Genomic DNA, 18,404 nt, shown 5'->3' with positions numbered 1-18,404 from the left:
TATATATAAATAACAATTGTTGAATGAAATTGGACTGTTACAGGCAAAAGTGTGGAATGTGGTTGTCTTTGGTGTTATGATAAGAAGGAACCACTAGATGGGGATAGTAAGTATATGAATAAAATAGACCATGAATGTGTGAAGTGCCTTGATAAATGGAATAGAAAGTTTGGATTTGACAGTAAACTTACTTTGACAGAATGTGAAAATTTGGTACAAGAAATAGAACAAGGTAATGAAAAGAAAAAAAGAAAGTATGGGAGTGATGGGCTGCTGAGAGGTGAGTAGCTGAGCTAGAGGAAGAAGTTTTCAAGCTCAAAGGTCGCCTAGCAAAGTATCACTCAGTGAACGAGGCCTCCTTGGAGAAGGAAAAGGGCAAACAAGTTGCCATCACTCCCTTATACCATGAGAAGGTGGACCTGAGGAGAGCTAAGAAAGTGTCAACAGAAAATAAATATGAAATGGAAGTGGTCAAGACGAAAATTCGTGAATGTGTAGCTGTGAGTCAGCTAAGGGGAAGCATACAGGGTGAAGAAGCTGAAACTCAGTTGCCCCTGAAACCTGAGCTAGATGATCTTTTGGAGAACAATGGTGAGACAGAAACCTCTCGGTACAAGTGCCTCATAGATGTACCCGAAGATTTGAGAGAAGAGTGCACCAGAGAGTCAGTGCATGAAGAGTTTAAGAAGGCCGTGGGTGCCTGTAAGGTGTACTCGACACCAGAAGCTAAACAGCTGTTGGTCCTGTCCACAACCGAAGTCACAGTGAAGAGGGTGGCGATCCTAAGTGACATGCACTGGCGATGTGTTCGCACAAAGCGGTTTCTCCGGTTGAAGACGGAACAAGCCTTTAGACAACTGGAGCTTATGAGGAAAGCTCACAATCTGCGGGAAGAGGTCATCCGGGTGCCTCATGTTCTGGTTAGAAAGCTCATTGGGAGAAATGGCCGAGCCATGCAAATGATGGTAAAGAAGTCTGGTGTGATGAAAGTAAGCAGTCCACGTGATCGTCAGGACTGGATACCAGATGAAGATGCCATGGTGTCATTCTCCGCTGTAGGAATGGAAGAAAGTCTTGCATATATAAGCGTGCTGATGGAGTACCGAGTGACCTACCTGCGAGAGGTAGAACAGTTGAATCTCGCTAGACTGCGAGTGGATAGACAGCATCATCTGAACAGCAGAAAATGGCAGCCGTCTAGAAATTGTGAGACCAGACAGAGAAAGGGCCCCCCTAAATAACAGAACAGCTACAGCTGAAGTTAGGGACCTTTCAAGGTGTCCTGAGAGTAGTGGGCGTGGGTTTAGAGGTAGTGAGACCTCCAGTAACGCAGGTTTGAGAGGCCCATACAAACGACCCAATAGAGTACGGGACAGTACGGAGTCGAACCGGACCTTAGATACCAGGGCATGTGAGTCACACTGCTGTATTGACCGCTGGGAGCGGGGGAGGTCTGACAAGGTTACGACTGACCGCTGGGAGTGGGGGAGGTCTGACAAGGTTACGACTGACCGCTGGGAGCGGGGGAGGTCTGACAAGGTTATGACCCGGAAATGTGACTTGACGAAGTCAGTGACAATGACAGATGGTAGGTCCCTAAGGAATGGGCTAATGTCGTTGACTAATGTTCCAGGTGCTGAGCAGCGCAATTGTCAAGTACATGGTCTTGGTGTGAACTGTGGGTTATAAGGCGATTGTGTATATCATGTGTTCAACCCCACAAGTTTGAACAGAGGGGGGGGGGGGATATGTAATGCAGCAAATTGCAGCATTACGGTATTGGTCCAGGATGTGTTTTGGCTGACCATGTACCTCCTCCCCCTCAGGTGACTGGTCACATGACTGTGACATAGCACAGGTCCTTTGCACACAGAATGTTTGATCATATGACTGTGACATATGCACAGGACCTGTGCACTGGAATATATATAAACCCTGGTAGTCTTGAGACAGGGGGTGTGTAAGGCATGAGGCCTGTTCCCGTGTGGGACACCGTTAGTGTGAAGCCTGGTGAAGCCTGAAAGGTCAAGGCTGGATCCTTAGGTGTAAGCGATGCCAGTGGCCTTGGAGGGCAGAGGCTTGAAAGACAAGAGTCCTGAAAGGCAGAGGCTGGATGTTGAGTGTGAAGACATACCAGTAGCCTTCGAAGGTACGAGGGCTGGAGACCCCCACCTGGGAAGCCTAAAAGCCACAGTGGTGGCAGAATAAGTCTGAAACCGTTAAGACCCGGCAAAAGTTAAAAGCAGTACGTTATATGGACATTGTTATAGTTACTTTGCTTGGAAGGCTGTAACTGGAGCCAAGTGGGCATACATGCCACTGGAAAGGCTCGTGGACATTATATGTGTGATAAGCGGTTTATGATAAATAATAAACTGCTGCATTGTGAAATACCGGAAAGTCATTGCATGTGTGCTTTAATTGACCTGGTGCAGCAAGTATCCCCCAATATGATGACTAGCGCTGCCTTACACTATATACACTGATAGTCAATACGCCTTTTCTACCACACGTGTCTGCACAACAATGGAAAAATAGGGATATGGTTACTTCCACAGGTAAAGAAATAAATCATAAAAATCTCATATTGAACCTGTTAGAGGAAATACAGCTTCCGAAGAAAATAGCAATATGTAATGTGCAGCACATACACGTAAAGATGATCCCATTTCCAAGGGCAACGAAAAGGCAGACAGGGCGACAAAGCAAGAGGCTGCCACAAATATACTAACATTACATGAGACAAGTCTAGAAAAACATTGACTTACAAATACTCAAAGAAATGCAACAAGCATCACCAAAATCTGAACAAACTAAATGGGTAACAAAAGGGGCTATCTTAAAAGATGGCCTATATATATCTACAGAAAATAAATACATACTGCCCAGTAACCTCTTCAGATATGCAGCTGTATTACTTGTGCAAATAAAAATTCCCAAGGGAACACAAGTTGAGAAAAACCATGCAGGAAAAAGGAAAAAGTTGACGGTATTGTCTCCCACTGGTTGTACTAAACATGCATGTCACACCAATATCTGTAGGGCTGACACCTTTGAAATCATATAGGGGAGACCCTTTCTGTACATTAGCAGAATACATGCATAAGATATTAACTCACAAAGAAGTTTCTATCCCTAATTTTCTTCCAAGAGACCCACTAACAAAACCTGAGATTGTGAAACCTGCAGATTGGGTCCTTGTGAGGGTTATAAAGAAGAAACACTGGCACCATCCTAAGTGGGAGGGTCCTTACCAAGTCCTGCGGACTACTCCTACTGTGGTCAAGATTGCTGAGCGCTCCTCCTGGATCTGTCTCTCACATTGTAAACTTGTCAGACAGGTAGGGACAGATTAGGATCTGACTTGCCTGTCAAATACCAGCTACAAAGGGAGGTTTTCCTCAAGGGGAAGCTGGTCTCAAATAGGTGAAGTCTCCCATCCCCTTCCCGGGTAGAATGGTCAGATCTAGGATGTGTATGTCAGGGTTAGTTACATGTACATTTTTATGTCCATGGTAATGGGAGTTTGGAGAAAAATGGATCCAGCAGGAAATTAAAGTCCAGACTGGTGGAATGGTTTCTAATTTAAGACCTTAAATCTTACTTTTGAAATCGAACAGGAGGCTACTGTACTAGTGGATTTCTGCCTGTTATATAAAGGATGCAGAGATGAAACAAGCTGTCAAACTAGCAGAGTCCGATAAGTATGTTCGTTTCATAAGTTCAAATAGCAGGGGGGACAGAATGTGGGTTGACTGGCATAAAGCAGCATGGACAACAGAGGCCTGAGATTATGGGTATAAGCCTTATGGCTACACAGACTTAAATGCCTGACTCTCCATTAGGAAAAAAGAAACCTCCCCTTGCACAAATAAGGATAATTGTAACCAGCTAAGTTATTACCAGTGGATTTAGAAGAGGGAGGAGAATATCAGGGTGGGATAAAGGGGTGGACTGTGAGCCAAAACCTGCCCCTGCTTTTCAGACTAGCAGATGAGGAATCTCAGTGTGACATTGACACATGAACATAACTGTCAGGCACTGATGGATGCAGACACATAGAGCTTGTTAGATATCACTGATGTACCCTCACTAACCCTTCTGCTGAGTATTCTGTAGATTGTTCCAGAGCTTGGGACAGTGATCAAGGACGGTTCATCACCGGGTATGCAGTAGTACACAATGGTAAGGCAGTAATACATGAAGCACTCTCCTCCAGCGGCTCTACACCAGAGGCTGAGCTGAAGGCACTCGCTGCAGCGTGCAATGTGGGTAAAGGTAAAGAGATTTATGTATTTTCGGACTCGAGAAATGTTTTAAAGGGTCACACATGACTTTGGCGCCATTTGGCGGAGCTGTAGTTTCCTGACCTCTGCTGGCAAATCTATGAGGCGGTTGAGCACCTACTCACAGCACTCACCCTTCCCCGAAGGGCAGCTATCGGCGCATACGGAACAAAATCCCATTGCAGAAAGGTATTGCCTTGACCGACCAGGTGGCTAAGGAAGCAGCAAGACTACCTCTGACTGGTATACTGGCCATAGTAGACACAGCCCCGCTAGGGGACTCAGTGACCGAGAGTGCAGGAAGCTACCTTTTCACAGAGGAGACTGTCACCGTACCGGCCCCAGTGGCCGTTGATTGTGAACTACTGTAGGTCTTCCAGACCCAGGCCCCCCACGCGAACAGAACGCAAGGGCCAAAGCGGGTGCTGTATGGTCAGAGTCAGGGGTATGGCAGGTAAACACTAGGATTTGCTTCCCACGCTGCCTGTTCCCCATGATGGCTGCCCTAGCACGTTTCCCTGGTGCACAACTCAAGTGTGTTATGTGTGCAGTAGTGCTACAACACTGGTGCGCCCCAGGGTTTCCAAACACGGCTACAAAGTATGTCTAGTTTGTGCGAAATATAACCCCGGTAGACCTATTCGAGTCCCACAAAATGCACGCCAAAACCAGATTACTCGTTTCAGAGACTGCAGGTGGACTGCATACAGCTACCTAAGGTGGTACTTATGAATACGTCCTGGTATGCATTGATCTATTCCCTTGGTTGCCTGAAGCTTGGGCTGTGGCCAAAGTTCAAAACAAAGCTTTGATAAGTGAGGTGGTTTTTAGATATGGGGTAACCAAACCATAGAGAGTGACAGAGACACACAATTCACTGGAGAACTGATGAAACAGATCATGGTCACTCTGCGGATAGGGAACATGGAAAACCTGTTCTATCACTCACAATGTAGTGGCAAGGTGGAACGCCTTAATGGTGCCCTGAAATTAAAAATCCAGAAGTGCATGGAGGAAACACTTGTCCTGGCTGGATTGCTTACCCATTGCATTGTATTCAGTGAGGACCGGCCCAAGGTGTAGAGAGAAGATGTCCCCGATAAAATACTGTTTGGTAGTGTCCCTAAGACAGGGTTCTATTTCTTGCAGCAGCTGCAGTCTCCTACAGTTAATTCACTGAATATGTCTTGAAGTTGCACAAATATCTAACTGTTACTCATAACTGTGTACTTTCCTCCATCCCAGACCACAACTGTATAAGAGGCGCACACATTGATAGCAGGAAACTGGGTCTTGGTCAAGAGATATGAGGAGACCACTGAGCACAGATTAAGTGAGCCATTTTAACTACCGACCACTGCTATTTCTGTCAACCTCCAAAGCAAAGACACTTGGATCAACGCCAGCTACAGAAAATGGTCCTGATCCCCGGCAGCAAAGATGATGACCCCGCCCTTTTGGACCATGTTGATGGCAATTGCATTCCTTTCCCTAACTCTCAATGATGTACTAAAGGAAGAGAGTACTGGAACAACAAACTGATAAGTATCAGCAAGTCCTGCTGTGAGACCTAGTTTCTAAAGACATACTTAAAAGTTGCTGAATATGCACCCATAGCCCAATATCCTCTTATACTATGCCATATCTCACAGTGCCCCCCAACCTCATATGAGGCTTTCAACTATAGTTGTTTCCACAAGGAGACTGATTGACTCTGCTATAACAAAAGCTTTGAAATCCAATGAAGAAATGGGAACTTTGGAACTCTATGATAATGATCCCGAAAAATAATACTTTCCCTGAAGATTACTAATACTCTATTATATGAAGAGCTTCTGTGAAATCTGTCAAAGGAAAATTAAAGCTCCAATGTTTACAGATGAATAATTTATTACAAAATGAGGGAATGTTATAATAATTGTAATACATTTCTTGCTTATTTTAATAATCATTATTATATAGACTTTTAGAAGGTACATATATACATATATATTAGACTCAGTCTTATATGAATTAATTATTATCTGTAAGTGAACATCTGTGAGTTTGTTGTTGAATTCCTTTATAGTTAGCTGATGTCATCCCTCACTCGTTAAAATGCAATAATTAGAAGCTACAGCCAGATTATTTTACCTTCACATAACAGCTGCATTTCGACTTCTGTTAATTATATTTTCCTGTACTAGAATCATTATTATGACATGCATTTATTTTTACCTATATAACTGCCATGGAATGAAATGAAGATAGATATTATGATTAAGCTAATGATTTGTTGGTTTTCATTTTGTCTCCTTGCTAGCATGATCAATAAATAATAGATTATCTTAAGAATTCAGGTGTGGACGATTTCTAATTGGTAAGGAAGAAAATTCCACTGACAATAGCTGACAACTTGCTGCATCAGTCATGATCAGTGTTGGCACCAATCATGGCCGTTTAACCCCCTAGTTGCTGCTGTCAATAGTGACTACGACTACAGCGTCTAAATGTTTAACAGAGTGTGGGGGCTCCCTCTTTAACCCTACTAGCACCCTGAAATCTTGATTGTGTGGTCCTGATGTTTACCATGGCAGTTCATGACCAAAATAAAGGCCTTAGAGTCTTCCGGTTATAGTGGCCTGCTCAGAAGTTATTATAGGTAGTAAAAAGAAACTTTTTCATTCCTGTCATGCCACTTTGCATTAATTCCTGAAAAGCACCTGAAGGGTTAATGAACTACCTGAGAGCAATTTTGAATATACTGAGGGATGCGAAGTTTAAAATCGTATCACTTTTGGGAGGTTCCAATATATAGGACCCCTAAAAGTCACTTCAAAACTGAACAGGTCCCTATAAAAATAAGTTTTGTCAATTTCCTTAAAAAATGAAAAATTACAGCTATATTCTTAAACCTTCTAAAATGCTAACAAAATAAAACAACACTTTATAAATGGTGCTGATGTAAAACAGACATGAGGGAAATGCTATTTATTAATGTTTTTGTGTGGTATGACAATCTGGATTAACCCCTTCACGAAGAGTCCCTTTCCAGTTTTTGCGCTTTACTTTTTCACTTCTCTTCTTCCCAGAGCCATAACAGAATTGCTCACTTGCTATGAGCGCCAACAGCTGGTTGGCACTCATAGCATCCCAGCAATGACAACCGCAGGGGTCTCCTGCAGACACCGGGTTGTCATTCCAACCCATCGGCGGCCCGCTGTCATGTGACACGGGCGCCTATGGGCGGGACAAGTGACGTCCTTCCATGGCGGCCATGTTAAATGCCGCTGTCGGAGATTAACAGCTGCATTTAACATGTTAAAAGCAGCGGTTGCCTCGCGATTCCACCCGTGGCTGTTAGGGGCACATGACAGCTGATCAGATCCTTGGAAAGGTGTAGGATCATCGCTGGAGATTCACAAAAGACCAGAGTAGCCCGATGGTGGCACAGGTTAAGGCACCCTCCTTGGAGAAAAGTCTTAACTTGGGGTATAGATGCCAAATACCTCTGAAACAGAATAGTCAGGGAAGACACCTGACCCTTGTGAGAGTTAATTACCAGCCCGGCTTCCAATATAGACTGTAAGGAGAGCAGCATTGGCAAGAAAAAAGCTGTAGGAGAAGTACTGGTAGACTAACGAAAATAAGCCCTCCAAGAGCGATGGTAGACTCGCAATGAGGATGGCTTCCAAGCTCTAATCATAGTCTGTATGACTGATTCAGACAGACCCGCTGTCCTCAAAATTGAAGCTTTAACAGCCACACTGTCAAATTGAGCGCCCGTAAAGTTGGACAAAAAAACAGACCCTCGAACAGAACATCCGGACGGTCCTGAAGAGCCCATTTGATATCTCCGAATACCAGGCCTTCAGAGGACAATCTGGAGCAATGAGTGACTGGAACACCCTCTTCCCTGATCTTCTTAAGAAGTCTGAGTAGAAGGGGTAGAGGTGGAAAGAAATAAGGCAGAGTGAACTGGGACCAAGAAATTACCAGGGTGTCGACTGCGATAGCATGTGGGTCCCAGGACCTGGTCACAAATTTCGCCACCTTGTGATTTAGTTTGGATGCCAATATATCTACATCGGGCATACATGACTGCCTACAGGTCTGCTTGATAACCTCTGGGTGAAGAGCCCACTCTCCTGTGGGTGGCTTCTGGCGACTTAAAACGTTTGCCTCCCAGTTGTCTACCCCTAGTATATGAACTGCAGAGATAAGAAGAACCTTGTCCTCTGCCCACTCCAGAATATCTGTGACTTCTGCCATGGCTGATAGGTTGCGTGTGCCCTCTTGGCAATTGATATAGGCCACAGTCATAGCATTGTCTGAATGAATTCTAATCGGCAACCTCTGGACTAAGTGCTGACAATGTAAAAGAGCGAGACGGACAGCTCTGAGATCCAGAACGTTGATTGGGAGAAATCTCTCTTACCTAATACAAACCCCCTTGGACCGTGAAGTGATGGAAAACCACTCCCCAGCTGGACAGGCTGGCATCCAGGGTGAGCACCTGCCACCTGCCTGCAATGGGAGAAAAAGAGCAACCTTCAGTTAATGGGATTGTCCACTACTAGGTAAACCCCGTTCTTGGTCTAAATGTCTGGCCCCGATAAAATTAAACAGCCTATACTCACTCTCCCGTGCAATTACAGCTATGTCGGCACTCGCTTTCTCGGGGCACTCGTGCGGGTCTATGACACGTGGTGCCGGCACTTAATCAGCGCTGGTGTCACTGTTCCGGCCTTTGTAAAATTGAACATGAAGAGTAAGTCAGGGCTGCAGCTGATCTCGGACTTCCTCTTCGTGTGCAATTTGTACAAAAGCGGGGACAGTGACACCAGCACTGACTGGGTGCCAAGCTCATGTGTCATAACGACCGAACGAGAGTCCCGGGAATGCGACTGCTGACACCGCTGGAATGGGTGGCGAGTATAAGATTTTTTTTATTTTATCGGTGCCAAACATTTAGATCAAGAATGGATTGTCCTAGTAGTGGACAACCCCTTTAACAGGGGTGACGTCAATCACCACCTGAGAGACTGGCAGCAGTGAAGGGGGAGACTAATAGGCTGATTCAGCGTATTGAATGATCTGTCACAAGAGGCAAGGATCATGTTCCGTAGAGGCCTTGACCGAAATTGAGCAAACTGTACTGTCTCGAACGTCACCATCTTTCCAAGGACCCTTATGCAAAAATCGAAGGGAATGCTTGCCAGGTGATTTTAAAGTTCTGATGGAAGGCTGAAGAGATCATCTTTTCTCCTCCAGAAGAAATAACGATGGCTGAACAGTGTCGAATATCATTCCCACAAAAGGTAGCCACTGTGTTGGAACTAAAAACAGACTTTGTCCTGTTGACAATCCAATTGAATCACTCCAGAGTTTGAAGAACAATCTGTAGCATTTCTAGATTTTGCGCAAAAGATGGTGCTTTGACAGGAATGTCATCCAGATAGGGGAAAACAATCATTCCCCTGGACCGTAGTAATGCCATAACAAGGGCCAGCATTTTTGTGGCCAGTCCGAATGGGTGAGAGTGAACTGATCGTGATCTAGACTGACCGAAAAAGCAAAGAAATCGCTGATAATGGGTTAGAACAATTGGCACATGCAAATAAGCATCTCGAATATGTATTGAAGAAAGCAAATATCTGAGTTCCATGGATGCGACCACTGACCGGATTGACAAAGCCGAACCCATCTGTTAAATTTAAGGCACCTGAAAATAGACCGCACTGAGCAGTTTTTTGGGGGGGATAACGAATAGGTTTGAATAAAACCCCCTGAAGTGGGAACGCTTATAAATCACCCCTGCTTGCAGCAGGGAAGTTATCGCCTGGTTGAAATTGGCTCTTATGCTAGGAGACACGGGAGGGTGAGATCAAAAGAAATGATCCTGAGATAGAGCATATTCTGTAACCAGAAGAGACGAGCTCCCTGACCCAAAGATCGCTGACTGCCCCAAGCCATGCCTCCTGTAAAAGGAGGAGGCAGCAACCCACCCAGGAATTAACTAGAGTGGGTGCCGCCCGTCAAGCATCGACCCAGGACGAGGAAGTACCCCGTGGCAGTCTGGACCACTTTGGTGACCGGCCATATTGGTACGGGGTGGGTCCGCAGGTACCTAGGCAGCCACGCGGCGATGTCACTCCCACCCGCCGCTAGTCTAACACTAACCCTCCCCTGAGGAGACCAGCTGGGCGAGTAGGACCACCAGGTGCAGCACCTGCCCAACTTCTGGTAACTACCACCTTAAGACCATAGTGGGGTAAAGGAGGGGAACGGTCTTACAACCAGGTTATACTTAACTGTCCTGAAGCTCTGGATGCTTTTTTCTTCTGCTCTATGCTGTTTGGGGAGGCTTCAAGAGCTAGTTGGCTTACGGACCTCCACCCCAGTACATGCACTGACTGTGTTAAGATACATTGCTCTGGCCATACCGACGCAAGAGGATACAGACTGAACAATTAAAGCCTGTACTCTCCTTTGTTACTTGGGTGAAACAGAATGCATAATTACACTCTGTTACCGTAAGAGACATCCATCTGAAAAACAAAAGCAAAGTGGTTAGCGCCTAACCTAAGACAGGTCTGAGACAGACCTTACCTCCAACGGACACACTAAAGTGATGAAGCCTGGCTCCAGCAGGAGAGGTATAGTCTGCTGGGGAAGAGTCCGTTTTATTTACCGTAACTGCAATAATAGTGTCAGCCTCCAGGTGGCAGCTGACTCATGGTTCTGCGTCTCCCAATAAGATGAACGAGAAAACACATTACCAACCATTTACAATGGGTGATGTCAATATAACTTCATTACTTTTCAGAAGGCTCTCATATAAAAAGTTACTATGGTTAGAGGAAGCCTATATCCATGTGGCTGCTGAAAAGAACAGGAAATATAATTGGAATATTGGGCCTTGTGACTAGCGTGAAAATTGCAACATTGTTAAATGTATTTTATAAATTACAAAAAAAAACACCTAGGAGCCTACAAACTAAAAATATCCCCATTTTTGCACAACACACCTCCATTTAAATATGTATTGTAAGTCATGCTGTACATGTTTCTTTTTACCTTTTGAAGACTAGTACTTATGTTGCCCCCATTTTGGTAAATGTTCTACCTACATAGAATGAGATGTTATGCTAGGATCTGTCTTTTAAACAACACAGCCTACATCTTTCTTCTTTTGTACATGTGTTTTTATTGAGCAATCCTTTCGGTTGAACTAATTGAGTACTAATTTTCTCTTATATGTACATGATGTACAATACCTATGTAACTTGCTGAAATAAAACGTATTAAAAGATGAGATGCCGAGCACAAGAATTAGACTACTAGACCATAGGCAAATGGTTTTATCCTTTATGTAGCACAGTCATTGGCACTGTGCTGCAGGCAGAGAAGAACAAAAGCCATGGCACAACTCAAAGTGCAGATTTCTCTCTTGCTGCCATTTTAAGGTTTTATTTCATTTTTCCACATTTTGCCTCACCTCTCTATATGTTGCTACAGAATGGCTGGTTTGATGATCCGCTGAACATATATTTACATTTGTCTGAGAAAGTCCATTCTGTTCTCCTTCAGGAGTCTTTGTTTCAGATGACCAGTTACTCATGTTTTCTCCGTCTGTGGAACGACTCTTCTGAGGTGAAGCAAAGGGGTTAAAATCCCCAGCAATGTTGCGATGAGGCTGAGTATTGAACTCTGTTTCAAAGGATGAGAGTTGCTGTGTGACACCTAGGAGCCCACCAGCCTCCACACTGAGGATAACCCAAATCACATCTGATACAAAAAGAAAATTGAAAGGTATTAATGCCTGAAGAAAGATATACTGATCTTAATGAGAACTGGTCATGTTGTACATATAGTCCGTTCTGTGGCCAGCATGATGTACAGAAGGATAACCAGAGAGCTTTGGGGGAAAAGATTTAGTATAACTTGCATTTTATTCATTGAAATCCCGGGTGTTTGCATGTATACGAGTCCAGTGGGCGGTCATACTAGTGCATGACAGCCATCTTTGCTTGTACAGTCATACAGGGAAAACTGTCAATCACTGAATAGGACCGCCCACTGGACTCATGAATCCAAACAGCAGAGATTTCAATGAATAAAATGCAAGTTTTACTAAAACGGTTCCCACAAAAATGGATACATACTCCTATGTATACATGCTCCTATTGCTCTACAAGATTTTGCCTGCAGATGATATCATTTTTAACATGACCAGTTCCCATTAAAGACGCACTACAATCTATATTTTTGGAACTTATTCTCTTCAATAATACCTCTGTATGTCTTAATATTAACTAACCACAGTCTTTTACAGCTTCCAGTGTGCTCTGAGCATCTTCTGAACAGCGTGACCCACTAGGCAGCTTACAAGTGTGTAGCGGCGCTGTCAAGTGGGGCTGAAACTATACTGTGTAAAATATATAAAAAAACTCAGCAAGTACTCACTATTCCCTGGGTCCACCACTGACACCCCATGTCTGCTCTGGTAGGGGTGTTCTGACTACAGTGGTGAAGTCGGTCACATCACGAGCATCACTACACCAGTCAGTCACTGAGCTCAGTACTTGTGCGATGAGGCTACTGGCACGACCTGCTGAACTCAGTGACTGGCTAGAGAGGTGACACGCACCGCTAGTGTCATAGCTATGGTCCGAACACCAGAATCAGAGCAGTTACGGGAAGCCGGTGGTAGATTCATGGAGGGTGAGCAGCCAATGAGTTTGTTATTTTATGTATTTTACACAGTTTGAAGCTGAATTTCCTAAGAGTGAACACCCCTGTAAGAAAGCAACTTCTGGTCCTCACTTTGTGCGATTTGCAGTCTCATTGTTTAGAAGAGGACCAGAGTGGTGCTGGAAACTGGATCAGAATTGGTAATTATTTTTATGCACTTCTAGAGATACATTAAAGAAAGGATTAAGTTAATAAAAAAGTGTTTTTTTTACTAGTGTTACAGGAGAATAGATTTTATTCTGCCATTTGTATATTTTCACACTATCTCCTGTTAAAAGAATATTCTGTAAAATGCTTTGTCCAAACATACAGGTGCATCTCACTAAATTAGAATATCATCAAAAAGTTAATTTATTTCAGTTCTTCAATACAAAAAGTGAAACTCATATAATATATAGAGTCATTACAAACAGAGTGATCTATTTCAAGTGTTTATTCCTGTTAATGTTGATGATTATGGCTTATAGCCAATGAAAACACAAAAGTCATTATCTCAGTAAATTAGAATACTTTATAACAACAGCTTGAAAAATGTTTTTAAAATAAGAAATGTTGGTCTACTGAAATGTATGTTCAGTAAATGCACTCAATACTTGGTCGGGGCTCCTTTTGCATCAATTACTGCATCAATGCGGCGTGGCATGGAGGCAATCAGCCTGTGGCACTGCTGAGGTGTTATGGAAGCCCAGGTTGCTTTGATAGCAGCCTTCAGCTCATCTGCATTGTTGGGTCTGGTGTCTCATCTTCCTCTTGACAATACCTCATAGATTCTCTATGGGGTTAAGGTCAGGCGAGTTTGAGACAAGGCAAAAGAGATGTATAGCTCACCACGCCGCTGTAATAATCAGCTGGAGATTCCCTGGAGGGAGCTAGTCCAGCTGGCGACGTCAGCCCAATGAAACAAGGAAGGAGAGGGGAGGAACGTATTCCAGCATCACCATCAAGGTAAAAACTCTACTCTACACTAAGAAAGAATCAATTTTTACCTGGATGGTGATGCTGGAATACGTTCCTCCCCTCTCTTTCCTTGTCAGGCGAGTTTGTTGGCCAATCAAGCACAGTGATACTGTTGTTTTTAAACCAGGTATTGGTACTTTTGGCAGTGTGGACAGGTGCCAAGTCCTGCTGGAGAATGAAATTTTCATCTCCAAAATGCTTGTCGGCAGAGGGAAGCATGAAGTGCTCTAAAATTTCCTGGTAGACGACTGCGCTGACTTTGGTCTTGATAAAACACAGTGGACCTACACCAGCAGATGACATGGCTCCTCAAACCATCACTGATTGTAGAAACTTCACACTAGACCTCAAGCAGCTTGGATTGTCTGCCTCTCCACTCTTCCTCCAGACTCTGGGACCTTGATTTCCAAATGAAAATTTGAACTCTGGGACCTTGTGGAGTGTGTCAATGTCGGCCTTATGGACATCTGTCAAGTCAGCAGTCTTCCCCATGATTGTGGAGCCTACTGAAACAGACTAAGGGACCATTTTAAATGCTTAGGAAGCCTTTGCAGGTGTTTTTTGTTAATCATTTAAATTTACTGAGATAATGACCTTTGTGTTTTCATTGGCTGTAAGCCATAATCATCAACATTAACAGAAATAAACACTTGAAATAGATCACTCTGTTTGTAATGACTTTATATATGAGTTTCACTTTTTGTATTGAAGAACTGAAATAAATTTACGTTTTGATGATATTCTAATTTAGTGAGATGCACCTATATGTGTTTAAAGTAATAACAGTTTTACATGTGTCAATTTATGTATACTTATATGCAGTACAGTATATGTTATTGTTCATAGAACTCAAAGAGAAAGAAAGGAAGTGGTGGAAAGAAGTTGTGAATTAATTGCCCATGGCAACAAAACAGATTGCGGATTTGATTTTGAAAAAGGCCTGTAAAAATTTAGAATGGAATGGTCACCTAGCTAACACTTTCCTTTGTGCCAGTTTTGATATAACGAACCGCCCCCACCCCCATCAACCTACCAGTGATAATAACCTCATAACATTATGAAACAAATGATTTGTTTAGCAGAATAAGCTAAATTTTAGTAAGCCAAACTATGATATTCTTCAATTACTAACGATACAGTTCCAGGTCTTGGGAGCTGTATTGCTTAAGATGGCAACCCGTCAGGATGGGCTGCCATATAAATTATGTGACGGTGGGGAGGCAATTTTATTAAATTAGTTGAAGATCCTGTAGACTATAAGCCCGCAAGGGCAAAGCCCCCTTCCTTTCTTTACCAGTCTGTCAATGCTAGATTGTTCACTGTAATTTATATTTGTATTTTGTATGTATCCCCTTCTCATGTACAGCACCAGGGAATCAATAGTATTCTAATAATAAATAACCTCTTTACTGAGCTTCAAGATGCACAGTGATGTGCATCTTATACATTGTATGAAGGGAATGTACGCCACAGTTCTAATAATGCGTTTTTTTCAGTCAGACATCAAAAATCAAAATGCAGGTGTGAACAGAACTGTAGTTTCAACAAACTTTGCAAAAATCAATAGTACAAGCGATAAGAAACTTTGTAATGTATCTTATTAGAGAAATCAGCTTCCTTGCCCCCTTATTAGACACTTCTTCCCCTTCTCCGCATTCTGAACTCACCATCTACTGTGAAAAAGCAATCACAATTCAGTCTTAGGCTATGGGCACACTGTGGTTTTTTTTCTGTTTTCACAGCGTTTTTTCAGCGCAGAAATGCATCAAAACTGCTATGTAATCTGTCTGCCAGCTAATGCAATGACAATCCTGATGTGCTGTGCACATGATGCGGAATTTGTCATTGCGTTTAAACATGCAGCATGTCCTTTCTATGCAGCGTTTCCCGCCCACTGACTTTAATTGAACCACAGCAAACTATTAAAAATATAAATATATTTGAGGATTTGACTAGTCAATGGGTCAAATACGCTGCAAAAACGCACATAGAGCGGTACCCGGGTCAGCTCGAATACTACTCCTCCCTTCATCCGACCGCAGCTCCTGCTTATAACAGTGAAAGTGGCGTAGCTTAGGGGAACAGTAGTCAATTCAGCCGAGACGGCGTGCAGCAAATGTAAAAAAATTAAAACACACCTATTCTCACCTGTCCGGCGTCCTGATCACCCCAGTGTACATCGCAGCTACCAGGACTGAGGTCACGTGAGTTCACAGCGGAAGATCAGCTGATGAGCTTGTGACCTCACTTTACGGCACCAGTGCTGCATGTGAACATTCGTGAGAATGTTCCCACTTACCACTGATGCTGAGGTCACCAGGGCTGATCAGCTGATGAACCCAAGTGACCTCACTCCTGCAGCACAGCCATGTACACTGACAGGAGTGATTACACTCCTGTCAGTGTACAGTGCTGTCTTCTACAGCAGTCACATCAGTAATTGATGTGGCTGCTGTACATGTGTCCCGGATCACCGAGGGACAATCTGGATTATGTCGTGACGGCAGAGAGCTGAAGGATATTGTTGTTTTTTATTTATTTTTTTACAGAAGATCGAGGGATTCGGGGACTGGGCGTGTAATAAAAAAAAATATTAAAACCATGTGTATTTTATTGAAAAAGCGTCAAAAACTAAACTGTGCGGTTAGTAATGGGGGCGTCTTATAGACACGTCTCCATTACTAACCTGGGCTTCATGTCAGCCACCAACACAAGGCTGACATGAACTCCAACCCCATTCACCACTGCTACAGGACAGTGGGAAGAGTGGAGGCTAAGCACCAGATTTGGGGCATCTTATTGATGCATCATTTCTGTGACAGCTGAGGGGTGCTATTATTAGACGCGGAGGGGGTTAGTATCCATGGCCTGCCCTGGCTATTAATACCAGCCCGCAGCTGTCTGTTTAACCTTTTTTGGTTAGATTTTATAGGGAGACCCTACGTCAATTTTTTTTCTGGGGTCCCCCTGTAATCTAGCCAATAAAGGCTAAGCAAACAGCTGTGGGCTGTTTTTAATAGCCAGGGAACATTTTTGGCTAATGGCCCCTTCCCCAGCTACTAATATAGGCTCCCAGCGGACAGCTTTCCTTTTGTTGGTTCTAAAAATGACGCGGGAGCCCCTGCCATTTTTTTTACAATTTTTTAGGTTGTGTGTCCACGATCCGGACATAGCAGCGCTTTGAACACGGCATATTTTTGCTGCGTCCAAAATGCTGCGTTCTATTGAACGCAGGTAAATCCGCATGTGTTTACTGAACCTTGCGGATTTACCGCATTCAATACATTCTAGTGGTCAAATTTTTGTTGCGAAGACTAGTGACTCCGCATGACTATTTGACATGCTGCTGCCATAAAAGATGCGCCGCATGTCAGTGTCCGCGGGTGATCCGCAGCCTCTGATGCACGAATAGTGGACATGGGATTTCTACCAATTCCATCCACTATGCTTTAACATCTAGATGTTGCGGGTTTGACGCTGCATAAATACACAGCTTCAAACCTGCAGCGGCTGCTGACCATAGCCACGTACCCAAACTCACCCGCAGCATGTCAATTTCTGTAACGGACACGCTAGTGTCCACTGCAGATCTTGATGGGGGGGACGTAGCGGCTAACGAAACAGCTGTGAGCTGTTATTACTAGACAGGGAAAATGATTAATGGCACTTTCCCAGGCTAAAAAGAGCAGCTCTCAGCTGCCCCAGAAATTACATGAATGGAAATGCTAATGAAGATTGGTTGTATAGAATTAGATGACACTTACCTAAACCTTTTGTTTGGTGATGAAAAGCTGTCAATCAGACCCTTTCATTACTACACTTAATTAAAATAAAGTAAATAGTTAAATAAACACAGACAACAAAGTAAACACTTTATTTGAAATACAACGGACACATTCTTTAATCATTTAAATTAACTAATATACTCACCCCAGGTCTGATCGTAATCCAAGGGTTAAAGCAATGTACCACGTTTCATTTTTTAAATAACTTTATTTAGCTCCAAAAAGCATTGATTGATGTACAAAAACGCTTTAAAAACTCATTAAGAGCCGTGTCAAAACAAACGTTTTTCCTGTCCAGATGATGCAGAAACGCTGCAGAAATTTCTGATTCAAATCCTAAACGTGTGCACATTGCCTTACTCAGAGGAGACAACTGTAGGTGTCATGTAACAGCCTATCCTATATGAAGAGGGGAGTGGGAGGTGGAGTAAGCAGCAGGGAACGGAATGGACAGAGACAGACAAGAAACCATCTGAAAGGAGTTTTTAAGTTCTCCTTGTGTTTGCGTGGGTTTCCTCCGGGTGATCTGGATTCCTTCCACACTCCAAATACATACTGAAAGGGAACTTAGATTATCAGCACCAATGTGAACAAGAATGATGATGTCTGTAGAGCGCTGTGGAATTAATGGTGCTATATA

At 43.5% G+C, this 18,404-nt stretch overlaps 1 protein-coding gene across 2 annotated transcripts in view; it reads right to left on the bottom strand.

Moving 5' to 3' along the window:
• ILRUN (inflammation and lipid regulator with UBA-like and NBR1-like domains) overlaps window positions 1–18,404 on the bottom strand; it is a 199,160-nt gene that overhangs the window by 32,946 nt on the left and 147,810 nt on the right. Inside the window, exons 4-5 of one of the 2 annotated variants that reach the window (XM_073666450.1) lie at window positions 11,767–12,056; window positions 10,585–10,816 (exon numbers count right to left, since the gene is read on the bottom strand). In XM_073666450.1, coding sequence (XP_073522551.1) covers window positions 10,787–10,816; window positions 11,767–12,056 — 320 coding nt within the window. In that variant the 3' untranslated portion in view covers window positions 10,585–10,786. Of the gene's footprint in view, window positions 1–10,584; window positions 10,817–11,766; window positions 12,057–18,404 lie in introns of those variants that run through there. The other variant, XM_073666449.1, reaches the window with a different exon arrangement.

This window comes from Phyllobates terribilis, unplaced genomic scaffold (assembly GCF_046119375.1).
Source record: "Phyllobates terribilis strain yellow unplaced genomic scaffold, ASM4611937v1 Scaffold_2__4_contigs__length_985480577, whole genome shotgun sequence".
Classification (NCBI taxonomy): domain Eukaryota; kingdom Metazoa; phylum Chordata; class Amphibia; order Anura; family Dendrobatidae; genus Phyllobates; species Phyllobates terribilis.
Note: the sequence above shows the minus strand (reverse complement) of the source record. Positions and strands in the feature narration are given on the sequence as shown.